Source organism: Anopheles aquasalis, chromosome 3 (genome assembly GCF_943734665.1).
Source record: "Anopheles aquasalis chromosome 3, idAnoAquaMG_Q_19, whole genome shotgun sequence".
Classification (NCBI taxonomy): Eukaryota; Metazoa; Arthropoda; class Insecta; order Diptera; family Culicidae; genus Anopheles; species Anopheles aquasalis.
The window spans coordinates 55824943-55841933 of record NC_064878.1 but is presented as its reverse complement, the minus strand read 5'-3'; the positions used below and the strand labels follow the sequence as shown (position 1 = coordinate 55841933).

At 49.3% G+C, this 16991-nt stretch overlaps 1 protein-coding gene across 1 annotated transcript in view; it reads right to left on the bottom strand.

Moving 5' to 3' along the window:
• LOC126577937 (uncharacterized) overlaps positions 1 to 15542 on the bottom strand; it is a 32949-nt gene extending 17407 nt beyond the window's left edge. Inside the window, exons 1-2 of the mRNA XM_050240018.1 lie at positions 14372 to 15542; positions 4750 to 5410 (exon numbers count right to left, since the gene is read on the bottom strand). Coding sequence (XP_050095975.1) covers positions 4750 to 4824 — 75 coding nt within the window. The 5' untranslated portion in view covers positions 4825 to 5410; positions 14372 to 15542. The remainder of the gene's footprint in view (positions 1 to 4749; positions 5411 to 14371) is intronic.
• Between the last annotated feature and the right edge of the window lie 1449 nt (positions 15543 to 16991).

Sequence of the window (16991 nt, the reverse complement as noted above, 5' to 3'; positions counted from 1 at the left end):
GGTTCCAGTGTTGCGCCGTTCCGACGAATCCGTGATGCTGCTCTAATTACCCAGTCAGGCAAGTAAACAAAGCCATTCTCTTCTCCCCTATCCCTTTCCTTCCTCGAGCGACGGGCGAACCTGCTCAGGCTGCTCAGCCTGCCCAGCCCATCCGTAAAACGCAATGTGACAGCAAACAGCTGCGACCGAGTGCGAGGTCCATCCCTTGCCCTGAGCACCGCCGGGATGCCGTTCGGCCCTGGATCGAATGCAGGACCATCCGTGCCGTGCCGCCCATTTGTCAACAAGACAAACGACATGGAGTCTGTCGGACATGGAGCCCGGCACTGGCCCCGGAAGAAAGGCAGCTGGCGAATGTCCAACTCGATATCTCGCAGATCGAGTTGTTCTGCGGTCCATCGGTTTCTCCCATCACGCTTCCTGTTCGCCCCTTTGTGCCGTTCACATTTCGCACTCGAAAATCGAAATCGAAGGCGTTGGATTAAGGGCAATCGATGGTTAGCAGCCACGGCCGCTGCCGGGGCGAGCTCGATGTCTTGTTGAATGAACTAACGGTAGCGTTCGGGGGGCCGTGCTGACACCTGCGGTCGTATTGGGCATACCTTTTGGTTTACTCTATATCAACAGGTTGGTTGGTTGGTTGGTTGGTCGGTTGAGCTTGTAGCATTGGCTGTGCGGTTTCTATCTTCAATCGATTAGATTGGCCCTACACAGCCTAATCCTGTCGTGGGTTTCCGGGGGTGTACATATTGATTACAGGAGAAACCAATTACGCTTGTAACAGTATCTGACAGAAGTGGCGGTAGGGGCCACGTGAGATTGGTTTGGTATCTCGCAGCTCACATTCCAGTTCCAGCCCAAGCTGGAACACTGAATTACGTCATTAGTAAGTCATGAAGCCATGAATTCCGGCCCCTAATGATACAAACCGGACGTTCGCCACAATCACACCGCAAATCACATAGTTCTAGTACATCTGAAGGAAAAAAAAACAGCAGAAGAAAAGGTTCATAGCCACCTTCGATGGGTCATCGCTAATGACATTCCAGGTGTCATTACTGGTCCAAAGTCAACTAGCCCCAGTATTAGTTTTCCGGTAATTAAAACCTTCAATCAACCGAATTGAATCGCAACGTTCGCTGTTCTAGCCTAACTCACCATCTGGTTCCTCGTTAATACGAAATACGCTCGGTAATTCGACACATTCCTCGAGCGCTTTGTATCGCGATGGGCTAGCGACGTGGAAGGCAATTCATTGTTTGGGATACAGTGGATCCACTGACACTACAATGAAATCCGTGATCCGGAACGCCTCGAAAACATTCCAATACTCACCCCCGCGGGGAAGAGTCCAAGAGCGATCCTGCGATCCACGAATGAGGACGGATTGTCCAATCAGAGCGAAACCTGAAGGTCAGTTTGCCTGGACTCTGAGGGGGACATGGCCATTGTTCGGGTAGATAGCAACTAGTGAGGTTATGTCAATCGAATGAAAGCATAAGCTACCTGTGCCTCAATCCCCCAGCTGACGGTCCCTGGGGTCCGCATGCTCCTGCATGCTCCTTCGGTTATTATTTTTATGCTTTTATGTTGCCATTGTCGATGGCCGGGCGGGTATGGTTTACGCCTGACAGCATCACCTGAATCGGATAGCAATCGTTGTGCATTGTTACGAACGGGGATGCGGGGAACCGTACCTACCATTATCGGTCAACAATAACCGTACCGTGCACGACAGAACAGGTTCAGCTGGACAGCAGCTGCAGGAGGGGGCACCTCCTCGCGCAGGAGCTCCGCGTCACAAAACAAAAACAACTCCCGCATCCGACGATAACAAAGCGACTCGGTCGACCCGGAGAGTGCTTTTCCAGCCATTTCCCGGACGATGCAGCGACAGTAAACCATCGAGTAATTTGAATGCACTACCCGTACTTCACTTTCTGCGACGTTTCTTCTTGCTACAATGAAGGCGGGCACGGCGATCGCTCGCCGAAGCTTAGCATACCTCTGCTAACAATGGCACACGACGGCACAAGGACGTCCGTCGACTTTGGATGGCACGGTAACGCGGCATTAGGGTCCGTTTGGCGAAATCCAATACATATAGGAACGGACAACGGGATTTACCGAGGTCAGCCAAGATCTTTTCCATGTCGCCGGTGTTATTGCGCTGTTGCTTTATTGTTGTGCTGTGCTGTGCCGCACCGCTCGTCCAGTGCACTGCCCTTGCAATTCCTCCTAATTCCGCAATTTAATCCCCATTCTCGGGCAGCTGCTCGGTCCGGAAAAAATTGCGGACTTTGGGCGGTGTGGTGTTCCCTCCACTTTGCCGAGAAATAATTACCGGATCGGGAATGCTGCTGTTGAGGGATTTGCTGGGTGACCGTGGACCATCTACACTCCTTCTCCCCCGAAATCCCACAGCTATTGACCCACTACCCTGAGGTGGCGCTAAAAGTAGGTTGCGAACGTGGACGCTTGCTCCTCGGTTAGGAATCAGGACATCCCATCGGGATGATAAGGATAAAGTTTGGGGTGACCATCGTCCAAGGCGCACCATGCAGCCAGGGCCCTCGAGCGTCCGGCAGTGTTGCGTTTCGCGTATCATTGCCGAGGGTGATTTTTTTATGGATCTCGACGTGCGTCCCTTTTGGGGAGCAAAGTGTCTTTTTCCACGTCCATCGTCCACCCCCCCCCCTTCACCACTAACCAATGAGGTCAGCAGAATAGTGTCAAGCTCTGGTACCCCGGAGGGGATGCGCACGGAATGATGATCGGCGGAAAACCCTCTAATGATTAATGATTGATTGATTTTCCACGTTGCGCGGTCAAATGTGACGCGCTACGGGGGACGAGAAAGGGGGGAGAACCCTTGGTCGGTGGTCGAGTCTTATCACTAACTGCGTTCGTTGCCGTCGAGGCAAGGCGAGGCGGCTTCGTGGTCACGTTCCGTACCGCACGATTGATTTAATTAAATCGCGGATCGCGCCTCCCTGCAGCCAGCTGTTGGACCGTCATTTGTCCTTTTTGCTGTCCTGCGAGGGGAATGGGAAGGATGATTTGCTCTGTTCTGTTATCTTTGCCGGTGGTTCGTGTTCTTGTTACGCTGATGCTTGATTTGCTTGTACCGTCTGCACTTAATCCTACTTAATTGGTGCAATTTGTGCTGTTTTGCAATCCATCGCCATCTGGGGCAGTTATTATTATGGAGAGAAGCGACCGTAAAGGCAGCATGCAGCTGTGGCACTCAAATCAACACACTGCTGATCAGCTTATCGAGGAAATAACTGCTGTACCCGGACGATATTGAAGTTGAATGCAAGCTGTCGTCTTTTTTTTTTAATGAAAGGCAGCTCCAGTAATCATATTTTAATGGGTCCGACGGGATTCCTGGACAACGGTTTTGAGCTTATGTTACGCTTTGTGGACTACTGGACGAAAGACTTAAGTGCCGAAGGGCGAACGAACACCACGACAACCATTGTCATACGCACACACAGTGAAGAGGTTTGAAACATCCGAGAACTCGTTATTTGCTTAGAACTCCAGAATCTACGGAATTGAATGGGGTTCCAGTTCAAGTTCGAACCCCTTTCAACAAAGTGTCCTGTAAAGAGTTTTCCATTCAACTGTCACGCTCTCAAGCACACGTTGGACGTCAGTTTCTGTGCAATAGCAATAGAATTTTTTTGTAAATTTTCCAGCAGTCAAATTCAAACTACCCAAGGGAAAACCACAAACTAGGAGACTAGAACTTCACATTGAAAGTAATAGATCAATACAATCGTGGAAAAGTTTAATAATTGAATCCATTTTCCATTCATGCGTTTTGTAATGTTGTCAACTATTGCATTGTATTATTTTTCCTTAAAAAGAGACTACTACTGCTACTACTACTACTAGTTTCTGTGCAATCGAGAATGCAGAGACAGTTGCGCTCTGGTGGGTTTGATGTAATCTAAAACTTTTCATTGTTTTTTCCACCTAGCTGGAAAACCACCAAAACTGCCAGATCATCAATGCAAGCTCCGTTTGGCGGTAAAGAATTGCTCCGATGTTGGGTGACTTAGCTAAACCCAATTATTGGAAAGGACGATGGCTATTAATACACTCGTCAAACCGTGCGCGTTATCACACCGCGTCAGTCCACCCCAACCGAACGTTCCAAGGCACGTCTTTAATCTCTACCATCGCGAAACCATCCACCTCCGAGTACTCCATGGTCCCGGAATCGGATGACGACTTACGAAAAATCGATTTTCCACGATTCTATGGCCGCGAAATGATTTATCTTGCTCCTCCCCCGGTGGAAAAGTGCGGACCACGAGCGGGACCGGGAGAACGGTTCTACCGCGGTTCGCGGACCAAGAAAAGGTCCACGACGAGAACGTGACAAGAGCGGGCAAGACGTGTTGATCTTTTGGGTAAGATATGGCCGCGAAAATCCAGTACCTCTACTACCGTGGCTGTGTTTTGTGTGTGCCTGTGTGTTAGAAGGGCCGGAAATGATCGATTTCAGTGGAGGATATGAAAAAGGTGAAAGTATAAATCACCTTGAAATCAAGATACCACTAACGGGGCAGCAGGAGAGTATCTCAATCCCATGATTGTCTGATCAGTCTGGACGACTCGACGGTTCTTCAAAGCCCACAATGAACTTCCACCGGAAGTGCGAGCTTCCTAGGATCCGCGGATTACCGGGAAGCAGACAGAGCATCCGCCTCGCCGCAACTACGCAACGGTACTCACCAGTGTGTAGATGACGCTTGCGAAGCTTCCTCTCCGGACGCTACGCCACAAGCAACAGGAGTGTAGGATTGCCATTTTGGCCGAGGCTACGCCACCTAAGGATAATATTTTAAATTTTACGAAACCGCACACCAGCTCCGTCTGTCCTTGGTTACAGAAGTCACGCTACTCAGTTGACACAGTTTAACACTATTGAAACCCCCGACGGAGGGAGACACTTTCACGATGGTCACAAAACACTAACTGGTACAACAAAAAAAATAGCTCCACAAACCAGGTCGCGGGCCTCTAGCGTACCAGCGCGGATGACGTTTGCTCTTTGGCCGCACTTTTGCTATGCTGCACACGCGTCACGGATTCAGCAGCTCGACGGTTACTGTAGGCAACAGGAGGAGCAGCAACAGTAGCCAATGATGCAGGAGGCAGCAGTAGTAGGCCATGCTCTTGCTGCTGCTGCTGCTAATGGTGGTTTTGGTCGGTTTGAAATGGGATTAGGTGTGGTTCCGTTGTCGTCGTCGTCGTCGCCACGGTTTCCTGCTGTAATGCTGCTGACGGTGAGCACGGGAACCGTATTTATGGTTTTGTGGTGGTGTCGCTTGTGCTGTTCGTCCAGCTGGAAAGACTTTCCTCGGGATCTCCTCCTCGGATGGATCCGGCGCACCTGTGTTTTGTGAGGGAAAAGAAAAGAAGGAGAACGAGGATGTAAACGATTTTTTATTGCCACTCTTGGAGGGATCAACGGACAGAAATAATGGATAGCAGAAGCAGGGTGTTGAAGTGGCGAGTTGTTTCGAGCTGCAAACAAGGACATGGGACTCGTGGTCTTAGGAGAAGGAAGACCGGATTCGCAAAGCTGATTCCATTGTGTGCGTTTTGCTTTTTAAACATAAATTGATAATCATCGCTTGCGGGAAAGGACCAACGGTTGTAGAGGCTGTCGACCTTGGGGTTAGTTCTTGATCTCTGGATTGTATTTATGAACTTCCTGGATGTTGAATTGAATGGCGACGGTCTGTTTTTGATTTTCTCTCTCTTCGTCATATTTTCATTCCTTCGTTTCTTTAATAGGGATTTCCGTCATTTTCCTTCTACATCGGCCTGACATTGTTCTGTTAGTGAACGGGCTGGACACAGTAAACTCCACTAATTAATCCATTCTTTCCGGCAGTTTCCATTCCAGATCATTGAAGACAAAAATGCAAATTTGCTGTTTCGTAATCGTTACTATTCTAAAGCTGAGCAATGTAGCAATGGAAAATGTAGCAAACAACACTCGCAACCATTCGGAAAAAATCTAGCATTTTCCAACACTTCTAGTTTCCCGAGATACTCCTAGCCCTAGCACTGGGTGAGATTTCCCTCCTTAAATCGATTGATCCTTCAAACTGCAACTGGCTTCCTGGAATGAAAACTTACGGAATGGCAAGGCGAAAAAGTAGTACCGCTCGGTGCGTTGCTACCCTTCCTGGTTGTAGTGGCCGCTTTCCAGCTCACAAGAGGACCAAAACCCTCCAGATTCCAACTCGCTCACTTCGTGAAGAAGTCGCCCAGTGAATATGTTTTATTTATCTTTCATTTTCATCCCAAAAAGGGACCGGAATCGGAGCAGAAGGGTGCAGAAAGCAGGAGCCGCCGTTTGGGGCACGGGATTCTTCTGCGAATTGAATTTCCGGGGTTTTTGCACGATGCTTGCGGGGATGGTTTTTCGCCAAATTCAGGAAACGAAACCACAAACGCACACAACCGCTGCTCGTGATGGTTGTTGCAGCGTTGCAGCGCTCAGCGGTTGCAGCGGAACACAAGACGGAAAGAGGAGAGAGAGGTGCAAGCGGAAGAAGGGTATAAAATCATTTTTCCCGGAACGTAGCGTGGAAAATCTCAGTTTTGTGGCTGTGGTGTGCACCGGAAAAACCCATCGCTGCCAGCTAGTACGCCGGTTCGCCGGTGCAGCAAAACCCCCATATCCTGCCCACAGGAATGAATCTGGGAGAACGCGAACCGGAGCTACATGGCAACAGCACCACGACCACGTGTATGTGTGCAGATCGAGCAGAATCTCGATGTTTCCTCTTATATCAGCTTTAAAGTGCCCACACGTATGCTCCTCGCCCCCGAGAGGACTACAGGCAGGCGTTTGTGCACCAATAACATTAATTATACGGCTTGGCGCCCAGTAAGTGTCCTTTTGCGTTCATCCAGCAGCCAGACCGCCGATTCACCGAAGCGCTAAACCAACTCCAAGCCAAGCAACACGCTAGTGGCGCACAAATAAACATCGCAATCGCGATCGCAAACGCTCTGTGGTTCGCGCGTGCTTCCTCATTAGCACCACGGTGCGATGCGATGCTGATGAGCGGTGCATGGGAGTAGTTTTTAAAGCGCGACACCGACTTGCCAGCTGCATTCCACCTACGCTACCGTACGTAACGACGTGGCGCTTGTTTACACAAATCCGATGCCGCTCCATGCAACGCGTGACGCAGGCAAGGATGCCGATGCGGATAGTTGCTCCAGTGTGAGGTGTTTGTTTGCTTGTTTGTTTGTTTGCGCTTTTCCAGCGTGCGGCACATGAATAGACCGTGGATTCCATGGAGCTCTGTGAAATTGTATAAACCAATTGAATATGGCTACCGTATGAGTGTTGCAGCGAGTGGATGGAGTTGCAATTACAAATAACTTTCCCCCATCATTCCGTTAAGCGTTTTTGGTTTGTCATTTTTCCATTTTCCACGCTTTCGACCATCATACGGGTCTCTGGACTTGAGTGATGCGTGACATTCCTCAAAGTCGTCGCTCTGGCATTCTTAAAAGAACAGCGTCTAAGAATAGCTTCCGGGAACGGAAGAGCAACAGAACAGGATTATCACCATCGTATTTAACAGCGGGATCCAGTGGAGTGCCACTTCCCGGAACCGAGTGCTGAGCTTATCTGGCTTAGTTTTGAAGACCGAAAGATGCTGATGCGATAACATGCGACGCAGGGCGAACAGGCTGTACTGTGCTCGCTTGCCGTTAATCGGTGTGCAACAGGTTTCAATTCCACCCTTGAGCACTCCACTCACACGCTCGCATTGCTGTTGCCTGGTTTTAAGATGAAAGTTTAACAATCCATGATACTCACTACACTTCGTTCCACAAAGCCACACCCGGAGATGCTTGATTGTATGCTAAACCAACAATTAGATCCTCACCGTGGTGTAATCAGAAAATACCTTCCCACCTGTCTGCATCCACGGGAAACCACACTGTGACTGTCACCAATCGTAATGCGTCTCAGTGACTCGCATTCCGTAACTTCGGCTCTGATTGCAGCCCCGAAGACGCTTTGCTCGCACAAGGTGCTGAAAATCAGACCTTACTTTTCTTCAACGACCCGGAGCCGGTGCAGACGAGAGTACGAAGAATGTCCGGAGAATGGCAGGCAGGTTTAAATTCATCCCCGGTGCCAGTACACCAACCCAGTGACCGTTTCCCGGGTGGATTCGCACGGGTTGTTGTGCTATCGGTTATGGGCTGCGGTGTCTGCCGGTGGCGGTTTGTGCCAACCGATTCGTTTTGCCAGAGAAATGTGCAATTAAGCGTCGGAATGCTGACGTCGAGCGATCGAATTCCTTGCTGGCATCGGCATGGCAGCGTGTGGGTCGAGTAAGCGTGTAAAAGAAGGCGCTGGCTGAAGAGGCTAATATGCGGGCAATACGAGAAGGCGACGAGAGCGTTGAGAGCGCGATCGTGCGTGTTTCATCATTAATGCAATCACCGGAATTCGTGGAGCGATTGCGTACTCTCGTTCGCTTCCTTCGCAAACACGGATGCTGGTGAACGATGGAAATTCGCGTTCCGTTTTCTAGCGAATGAGTCGTTAAAAAATAGAAATAGATCGACGGGAGACTGTGTCTGGCAGGCTGTGTTTGCGTTGGCCTCTGGATTATGGGCAATCACGAGAATCGTCTGACATTAAAGGAAAGCAAATGTCAGGCATCGTGAAAACAGCGCCACCGGGAGACTAACAATGAACGCCCACCAACAGATGCACCCTCACTTGTCTGGCGATTGTTTCAAATTCTATTGTGCCACTGCCAGCAACCAGCCAGGAGTGAACGAAGGTCAACGAAGGCAGCTGTCTACGACAGCGGCAGCAGACATTGCAGATCTATGCTATGCCACTGACATTTCGGACACAAAGTAGATAATGGATGTCGCGGTCCTTACGCTATTATGCTACATCACGCTTAACGCTTAATGAAACAATGCAGCAGCCAGTATCGATTACGATTGTGCTCCGCACGACTGTCATTTGTTTGCAATCGGCCCAAAGGGGAGTGCACTTGAGGCGAATTCGAAAGATAGAATGTTTTCCAATTCTTAGTACCCATGCCACTCTCTAATCAGTTTGCCGGAGAATGTTACCATTTTTTTTAAATTAAAGCGACGCCGGTTCTCATGGGTCGCATGCTCTGGATGATGATTTTCGATCCTAACTGTACGTAACCTTTTAAACTATTCCAGCACAGGGCAGTTAATCCGAATCCCGTTTTGCTATTGTGCAAACAGATTCGACGAACAATGTGCGACGCAAAGTTTTCCAATATTTTCCATTTTTCCGAGGATTGGGTTGAACGGCTAGTTTCGGTTGCCAGTTGCCGTGATGCCGGGCAAGTATCGTAGTTTAACTCAAAATTCCAAACACGGAATGCTAGCAATTGCTGTTAAAGCTCAAATAGGTACCGGGAATGAAACCTTTTCGATTTCGAATAACTGTTGTACATGATGCATAGTTTAGCAGTTTGTTAGAACAAAATAGTTAATCATAAATTCAATTTAATATCATAATACACGTGTAGAATAATTCGAAGTAAGGCTGATAATGATGCAGGCCGTTTGAAAAATCGTACGAGTACCTGGAAAAAACTCATCATCTAACAAAAGAACATCGCTTATTGTATCTCCGATGGCCGATGGACACCGCAAACAGTGCATTTTTGCAGACACGCTTTAATGGAGTTAATACCATGACTGTGTTTCCCTCAAAATACGAGCTAAAATTGTTGATTTTTTTTTTTTTGCTTCACTGGACGGAAAACAAAATCCGAATGAATATTTTGTGCCCCTCGAATTCACGTTACTCTCCGTTTATGTTGTTGCCCGCTTGGGGCCGAGTAAATGTCAGTCGTGGGATGCGCTGATGATGATGTGCAAACACAGCTTGTTTGTGCTACTTTGAATTAACTTGTCAAGGTGATTCGAAATATCACGTAGAGGAAGGATGAAATGTCGGAGAAACATTTAACAAATGAAGAGCAAATGCTTCCGGCATGGCAGCATGGATGTATCAAATTCGCCCACAAATATCATTACTTCGATATGTCAGTAACTGTCAGTGTAGTGGCCGAAACTATCAGTGGAATTTGCTGTAACTTGACAGCAAGCAATCAATTTGAGTCAATCCGGAAACTTCGGACACGGTCTCCGACTATCCTATTCGAAGTTCGATCGAATCCTACTAGCTAGCGGTAACGCTGCATTCCATCGCTGTTGTACTGTTCGGGATGCTATCAAAATGTCGGATTAGAATATGCTCCTTCCGCTGTCGGATGCTGCTCCTCCTAATTATCTCTTCTTGCGATCGATAACGCGCTAAACTTAAGCGAGATTGATAGATAAAGCGATCGATAACGCGCTACTCGATTGGATGATGCTGGTATGCGACCAAAATCTCAGTATCCTACCGCGGCAGATAGCGTACAAAAATACCAGCTTGTACCGAGAACTCCATAATGCACCTGTTTCATCGCAAAATGCTCGCAATCGATTAAATTTTGTAATTCCCGGAAGAAAGCGTCTCCCATGACTAATGAAAAACTTTGCAGCATCTCTCATGCTGAAGGATCACTCTGGTAGAGATTGTATTAAGCAACAGCAATCGGGATGCGAGCGATTGTGTACCGAGCGCACGGATGCATGTTTAATGTTTACTGTATCTCTCTGGCACATGCTCATCACAACATGTTGCCGGCACGGCCCTACTCATCAATCTCGCCCCCTGTTGCGGCTGTAATAAATGAGAACAGCCACCAGATCTCGGTGGCGGTTTATATCCTCTTTCTCCTGAAGCTTCCTCTACAAATCAGCATAAACGATACAATTTGCTTTACGATTTACAGTACGGTGCAAGTCCAGCAAAGGAGGAGCCCTCGGAACATTTAGATAGACCCAGTTCGCTTTGGTTTTGAGTCTCCAACCAAATGAGACCAGTTCTATTGATGCTAGTGGTCCACCAGTTGCTGGGGCATCACCATCGCCTTCATCGCCCGAGAAGCATAAATAGTATCTGAATAAATTATTTTCCGCTCATTACCGTGACTCTCGGTCTCGGTTGGACTGGCTAGCGAGCGAGCTGGCTGGCTGGCTGGCTGGCTGGAAGCGGCAGCAGCATTCGTGTCCTCAAGACCACCAAGGATCCATCGCAAGGAGCAACGTTGTTGTTGACAAGCTCGTCGTCACCGCCACTCCGCTCCAGTCACCATCATCAACATCAAACGCGCCGTAATTTCCGCATTGCTGACCCCGGGTTTACGAGTGTTGCATTTATGCTTTTACAGTGGCAACAGCCAGCCTTGCCCAGAATTATGATCAAATCAAAATCCGACGCGGGATTGGATTCAGAACGGATGCCTTTTCAAGATGCCGTCAGCGAACATACGGCTGACGCCAAACCGGGCGAGGGGAGGTTAATGGGTTGGCCCTGGTTCGTAAGTTACCCAAAAATCATTGCCAGCAGGCCAATCCCCGGTGTCTTGGCGTCAAACTCAATTGAGTTGCCTCAAGCCGAATGTTGATGATGATGATGATGGGTTCGTCACGTTCTAGCCCACGCATCCGGTCTGCTTCCGGTAAAAAGTGGTTCCGAAAGCATCATCCATTCACCACACGTGCGTAGCCTCGTTCCACCGTGTCCACCCCGGAGGCCTATGCCATCAGCCGTGCGATCGATTGAATCAATCTGCTTCGCCTCGGTCTGCGCCACTTTGCGACCAAATAAATAAATCTCGGTCAACACAACTGCGTGCCCCGGGAGCAGCCTGGCCATAGAAAACCCCCGTGAGACTCCTGTGGAAATGGCAACAGGTACACCGATGCTGCTGCTGCTACGGAGAGGCTTAGGAGAATGGCAAAAATGTTTTAATATTTCTGTCCTCCACTGTTGCCACTGGGCCTGGGGTAGTCTCGAAGAGTGTGAGCGAGGGATGAAAACGTGTTGCTTACAACCCCTAAACCACCCCCCGCTGCCGAGCCGACTTCAGAGTCTTGTGGAGTCTGTTGGTGGCTCGCACGAAAAGACAAAATGGGTTTGGCTGATGGAAAAGAAAACTGTCGCCGGCTTGTCTTTGACCGCGGCAGCAGCAGTGGGTTAAACAGACCTTTTCGTCCACTCCGGTGACCAACGCGGTCGTGCGTCTGGTGCGTCCCATCTCCGTGCCGTACCAATTAAAATTTCTAACATTTTTCGAGTGCTCTTCATGATGATGATTACGCGGGAGCATCGTATCGACCCGCGTTCCACGTGCATGTCCTGGTAGCATACCAGAGGGATCGTGGCCACCTTTTCTACCTCCCGGCACGACCGTGGTGTGCCCGGAATGTGCAAATACGCACCAGCAACGGGCCCAAAACCCAAACCGCATTCCCGGAGAGTTCTGCCATTTTTTTTTTTTACTATGTTGGGTTGAGCTCAGGTTGTCAGCATCAACCTCCGGGGTGTGAGGGGGCCAACAAAAGATCACGACAGAGACCACGCTCTCTTGCTCTTTTTTGCATCCTTCCAACTCTCCTTAACTAGCCTTTTTTTACATGCCTTTCCTGCCTTGCTTCTATCTGCTTCGCAATCAGTCATTTGCCGGTTTTATGCTAAGCCAACAGACCCGGCACACGTGCCACCATCGTTTTCGCTCTAAGGCGCGCCTGTGTGTACCTACGCACTCTGGTTCGGAGAATACAATGGATTGAAAATACATCAGGCTTCGCATGCGCTTTCACTTTTTCCAATCGTGCTCGGTTCAGGATCAATCGTGCTCGGTTTGCAGCGCATAATCATCGCAACATAATCGAATCGTGCTTCTAATAAGCACCCTTCAGGTGCCGCTCCTCACTGCAACCTCTGAGCCAGTCTTTCTATTGCAGCCTCCTCGATAGATGATGGAAATACTCGGAACAATTGGCATTGGCATTAGCGGACATGTAGCTCGATTTCCGTACCGTTCCAATTGTGGTGCGTAATTCAATTGAACCACCAGCTGGTTGGTGGTCCAGCGGTTGTGGTGTTGGGTGGCCAATGGTTTCGAGTTCAATTGTGTCGTGCACACGTTCCTTTGGAATGGATTTTTGTACCCTCGTTACATCGTATCCCCGTAGCGCGTTGGCACGCGCTGCTTTGAATTGATTGAGAGATCGCACTCGTATGGGAATTCCTGTGTGCGAGCAGTTGCGTTGGTGTGTGCCTTGTATCAGAGGTTCATGGGAACTTTATAATTGCATTTCCCACCGGAATGAGCAACCTGCAACGTTACCGGCTGGTGGCGAGCGTGTGGGCTGTAATGAAGTTACGAATTGACGCCGCTTCTGGTCTAAGCAATCAACGTTCGCCTCCCACAGACTCCAGGGACATCCACCAGGATGGATTTTGTGCACGAATTTGCCATTTCAATCAGAAAGAAAATCACACAGGGAGCTTGTGACAATGCGTGAAGGACACCGGGACATCGTCTTCAGACTTCGCATCAAAAAAAAAAAAAACTTCGAGGGAGGAAAGAAATCCTTATCAATAACTGATTACCTGCCACCGGGCGCACGGTTATACGATTCAAAGGGATCAAAAGGGTGTGCTGAGTCTGAGACAAAATAGCAGACAATCCCGTGACCAGACGGTTCCTTTCAGTGCGAATATGCATATCGTTCTGACTTGTCTTTCCTTCGGGTCGGTATCGTTTGACTCTGCGGCGAAAACCCGCATGAACAAACATCATCCAAGTAGCCACTACTGGTGCTGCTGGTATGCTTTAAGCGTAGTAGCCCAGCAACCGGTCTGCCTGACGACACAGCACCAGGGTACCAGGGGTCCGGAACCAGCATCAATGTTCCTCGGAGCACGTCATTCACTGCCGTTGGTTAATCAATATCAGGGCGGCAGGCGATCATTGTGACCCCCGGGGGAACCATTTTGCGTGCCATTTGGCCAATGAACGAAAGAGACGCACAAGCCGCACGACCGGCAGCCGACACGACCGACCAGAAACCAGCAAAACAAGTCATAAATGGCGTCAGAAAGTTTTTTTTTCTCGGACAAACTAGCGAGAAGAAGAAGCAGAAGAAAAGAAAAAGACGATAAAGAGGAAGGAGAAGAAGAGAGCAACGTTTTTTCTATCTCTTCGTAGCAAACTAAAAGGAACACGTGAACACCGATGGAGGCGCCCAGTCCCCGATGGAGGCGCATGATCTTTCACTTCTTTTTTGCGTTTTTTCTCGCGTTTTCTCGAGCGCAGCGTGCAAACAATAATCACTCTTCATTACACTCAGACATTCACAGACACATATACTCATGCACACGAGCTGGAGTTTTTGTACTCACCTTCTTCTCTCTGCACCTCTCCACCGAGTATGCAATACCTTTCGTTTACTCAACACCCACAAACATCAAACAACAATAAATCCGTTTGTAGACATCGACCAGCAGCACCAGCACCAGGACCAACGATGCGCTCTGGTGCGAGTGACAATGATGTTGCCGTTCGCTTCCGTCTCAATCGAGGACACAAGCGAAGCGAGCGAGCAGTTCCTTCTCTTCTCTCCGTTCCCCGGGAAGAACCGGCTTCCGTTTGCCAGCCAGCCGGTGCGGAAAGATCAATTACCGGACGTTGCCACCGAGCGGTGGTGGCGTGTCCGAATTTCGTTTCCCTCGACGACTCACACTTATTCAGTCCGGCTCCCTTTTACCTTACCCGTACGTTCTCTGGCGTTGTTGTTTATTTTTAATTTTGCTTCACGCCTCAATCCCCTTCATCACTTCACCTCCACTAGGAAACGGTACCTGGTTTCTGTTTGTCCCCCAATGGAGCGAGGGCACCACCAGTTCGAGTTGGAAGGAAATTATCTAGTGCAAAGGCCACGGTTTTCTGTCCGCTATCTCGGACTCACCTCGCCGCGGCCGCCGCCGCCGACGCCGTCTTCAAACACACGACGGTTTCGCGACGAAATTATTCCCTTCGCTTCGTCGCGGTCGCGGTTCGAGTGACACACACGCGGCGTAATGTGGATGTGGCCGGATGGTTTATGTTTTCCTTCGCGAAACTTATTTATTTTTCTCCACGACACGGCTCGCACCCTCGCGCGATCCACCGTTTCCTCGATTAATGGTTTGGAAGGGGGAGTAGAGTTTTCTTTCTTGTGCTTTGTTTTTCAATTTGCACCCACCCAACTGGTGGCCGACATCAAAAACAAGCGACAACACCAGCGCGAGTGTCCGGTCGAAACGGAGATCGTTTTTCATTTCCGACCACCACTAACCCCCTCTCCGCGAACTGTCACGCACTCTGGAACGTAATTAACTTTCAAACAAAACTCATTCCAACCGACGACCCAAACCCGTTTCTTTCGAAAGGATCACCTTTGGTTTTGGTGGTGGTTGGGCGGTTTCTTGTGTTGTGTGTCACTCACACTCGCGAAGCGCGATCCTTGCGCGATTCAGGAATGCGCGAACAACCGGAACACGGACCCGGACCCGGACCGTTGGACCGTCACAGTACACCGTCACCAGTCGACTGCTTCTGTTGGCCACCGGTAAACGATGGCGAACTCGCCGGTGGATGCCGGTCGTGCTCGAACACCGGCATGCGGTTTGTTGTGGCTCAGGGGGGCCACGCAAACCCGAACACTCACCGGCCACACAAACATATAACAAAGACGACCGAGCGCGTCATGCAACCGAACCGAACACCGACGACAATTACCTCGGCACAGCGGCCGGCACGAGTTTTTGTTTATCAGCGGAAGCGTCAACTTTTGGTGGACGACCGGGAAAGTAGACCGAGTGGGAGTAGTCTGGGAGGGGATGAAGGTGGTAAAAGGAAAAGTTCGGTAATGGATTTTCCACAGTACTACACCAGGGTAGAGGGTGCGGTGTGGTGTTCCGTTTCAAGCCACCACCAGCGCCATCGTCAACCAGCGTGCTATGATGATACCGTTCGGTCGCCAGTAGTGAGTGAATCAGCTCACTATGCGATGCGAAGGATGAATGCGTTCGTTCCGGTCGTGATGAATCGTTGCGAGTTTTGTGTACGAGGACGCGAAGCAGCATGAATGCGTATCCTTACTAAGCCAGCAGTGCAGCAGCGGCGACGAGTGTCAGTGACAAAGCGAGAGAAGAGAGGAAGAGCGAGCGAGGTTTGTCGGGTTTTGGCCGCAGTGCACCTCGCGACTTCCGCGGTTCTGTTTCTGTTCGTTTGTAGCTTTATGATTCGCGTGCATACGGCTTTAATCAACGGGCCCAAATACAATAAACACCTACGAGGGAGCAGACGCTGGCCACTCTCACTCTGGGTGGTACTGGAAATAATTATAAACAAAACAACAAAGAAACGCGAAGGAAAACGGAGCTGAAGGTCACCCACGATCAGCGGTTTTGGATTGGCGTGTTTTTTGGCAAACGATTGTTGCAAACTGGCAGCAAAATTGCTCTTGCAGTGCGGAGGTGATTGCTGTAGCTTCTCTCGCTCTCTCTCTTTCTCTCTCTCTTTCTCTCTCTCTCTCTCTATCTCTCTCTCTACCACAATGTTGTATCGTTGTAAGATAACATAAGCGAGCGTTTAGCCCGAAAATTTGTTCAGTGTGTGTTTGGTTATGTTACAATGGTTATGATAATCGCTTATGACTAGGTTATGTTATCGGAAGACGACGGAGCAGCTGAACCAATTATTATCAGATAAGATATCAGATCAGGTTTTTTTTTATGACCAGTAATCATACTCGTTACCATTTGTCGTCATTACGCCACCAGTCGACGCACCAGTTCATGCATCCGGAAGCACGGGGTCCTTCTTAAAAAAAAAATTATTTCGTTTCAGGACACGGAAAACCGTTCTTGCTTGCTCCTTACAGCTCCTTTCCAGAACACAGTGTTGTATCGAGGTAATATAACCGAAGATTCGCTATTCTTAGGTGTGTGAAGAAAATGTTGATGTTGTTTATTGCAC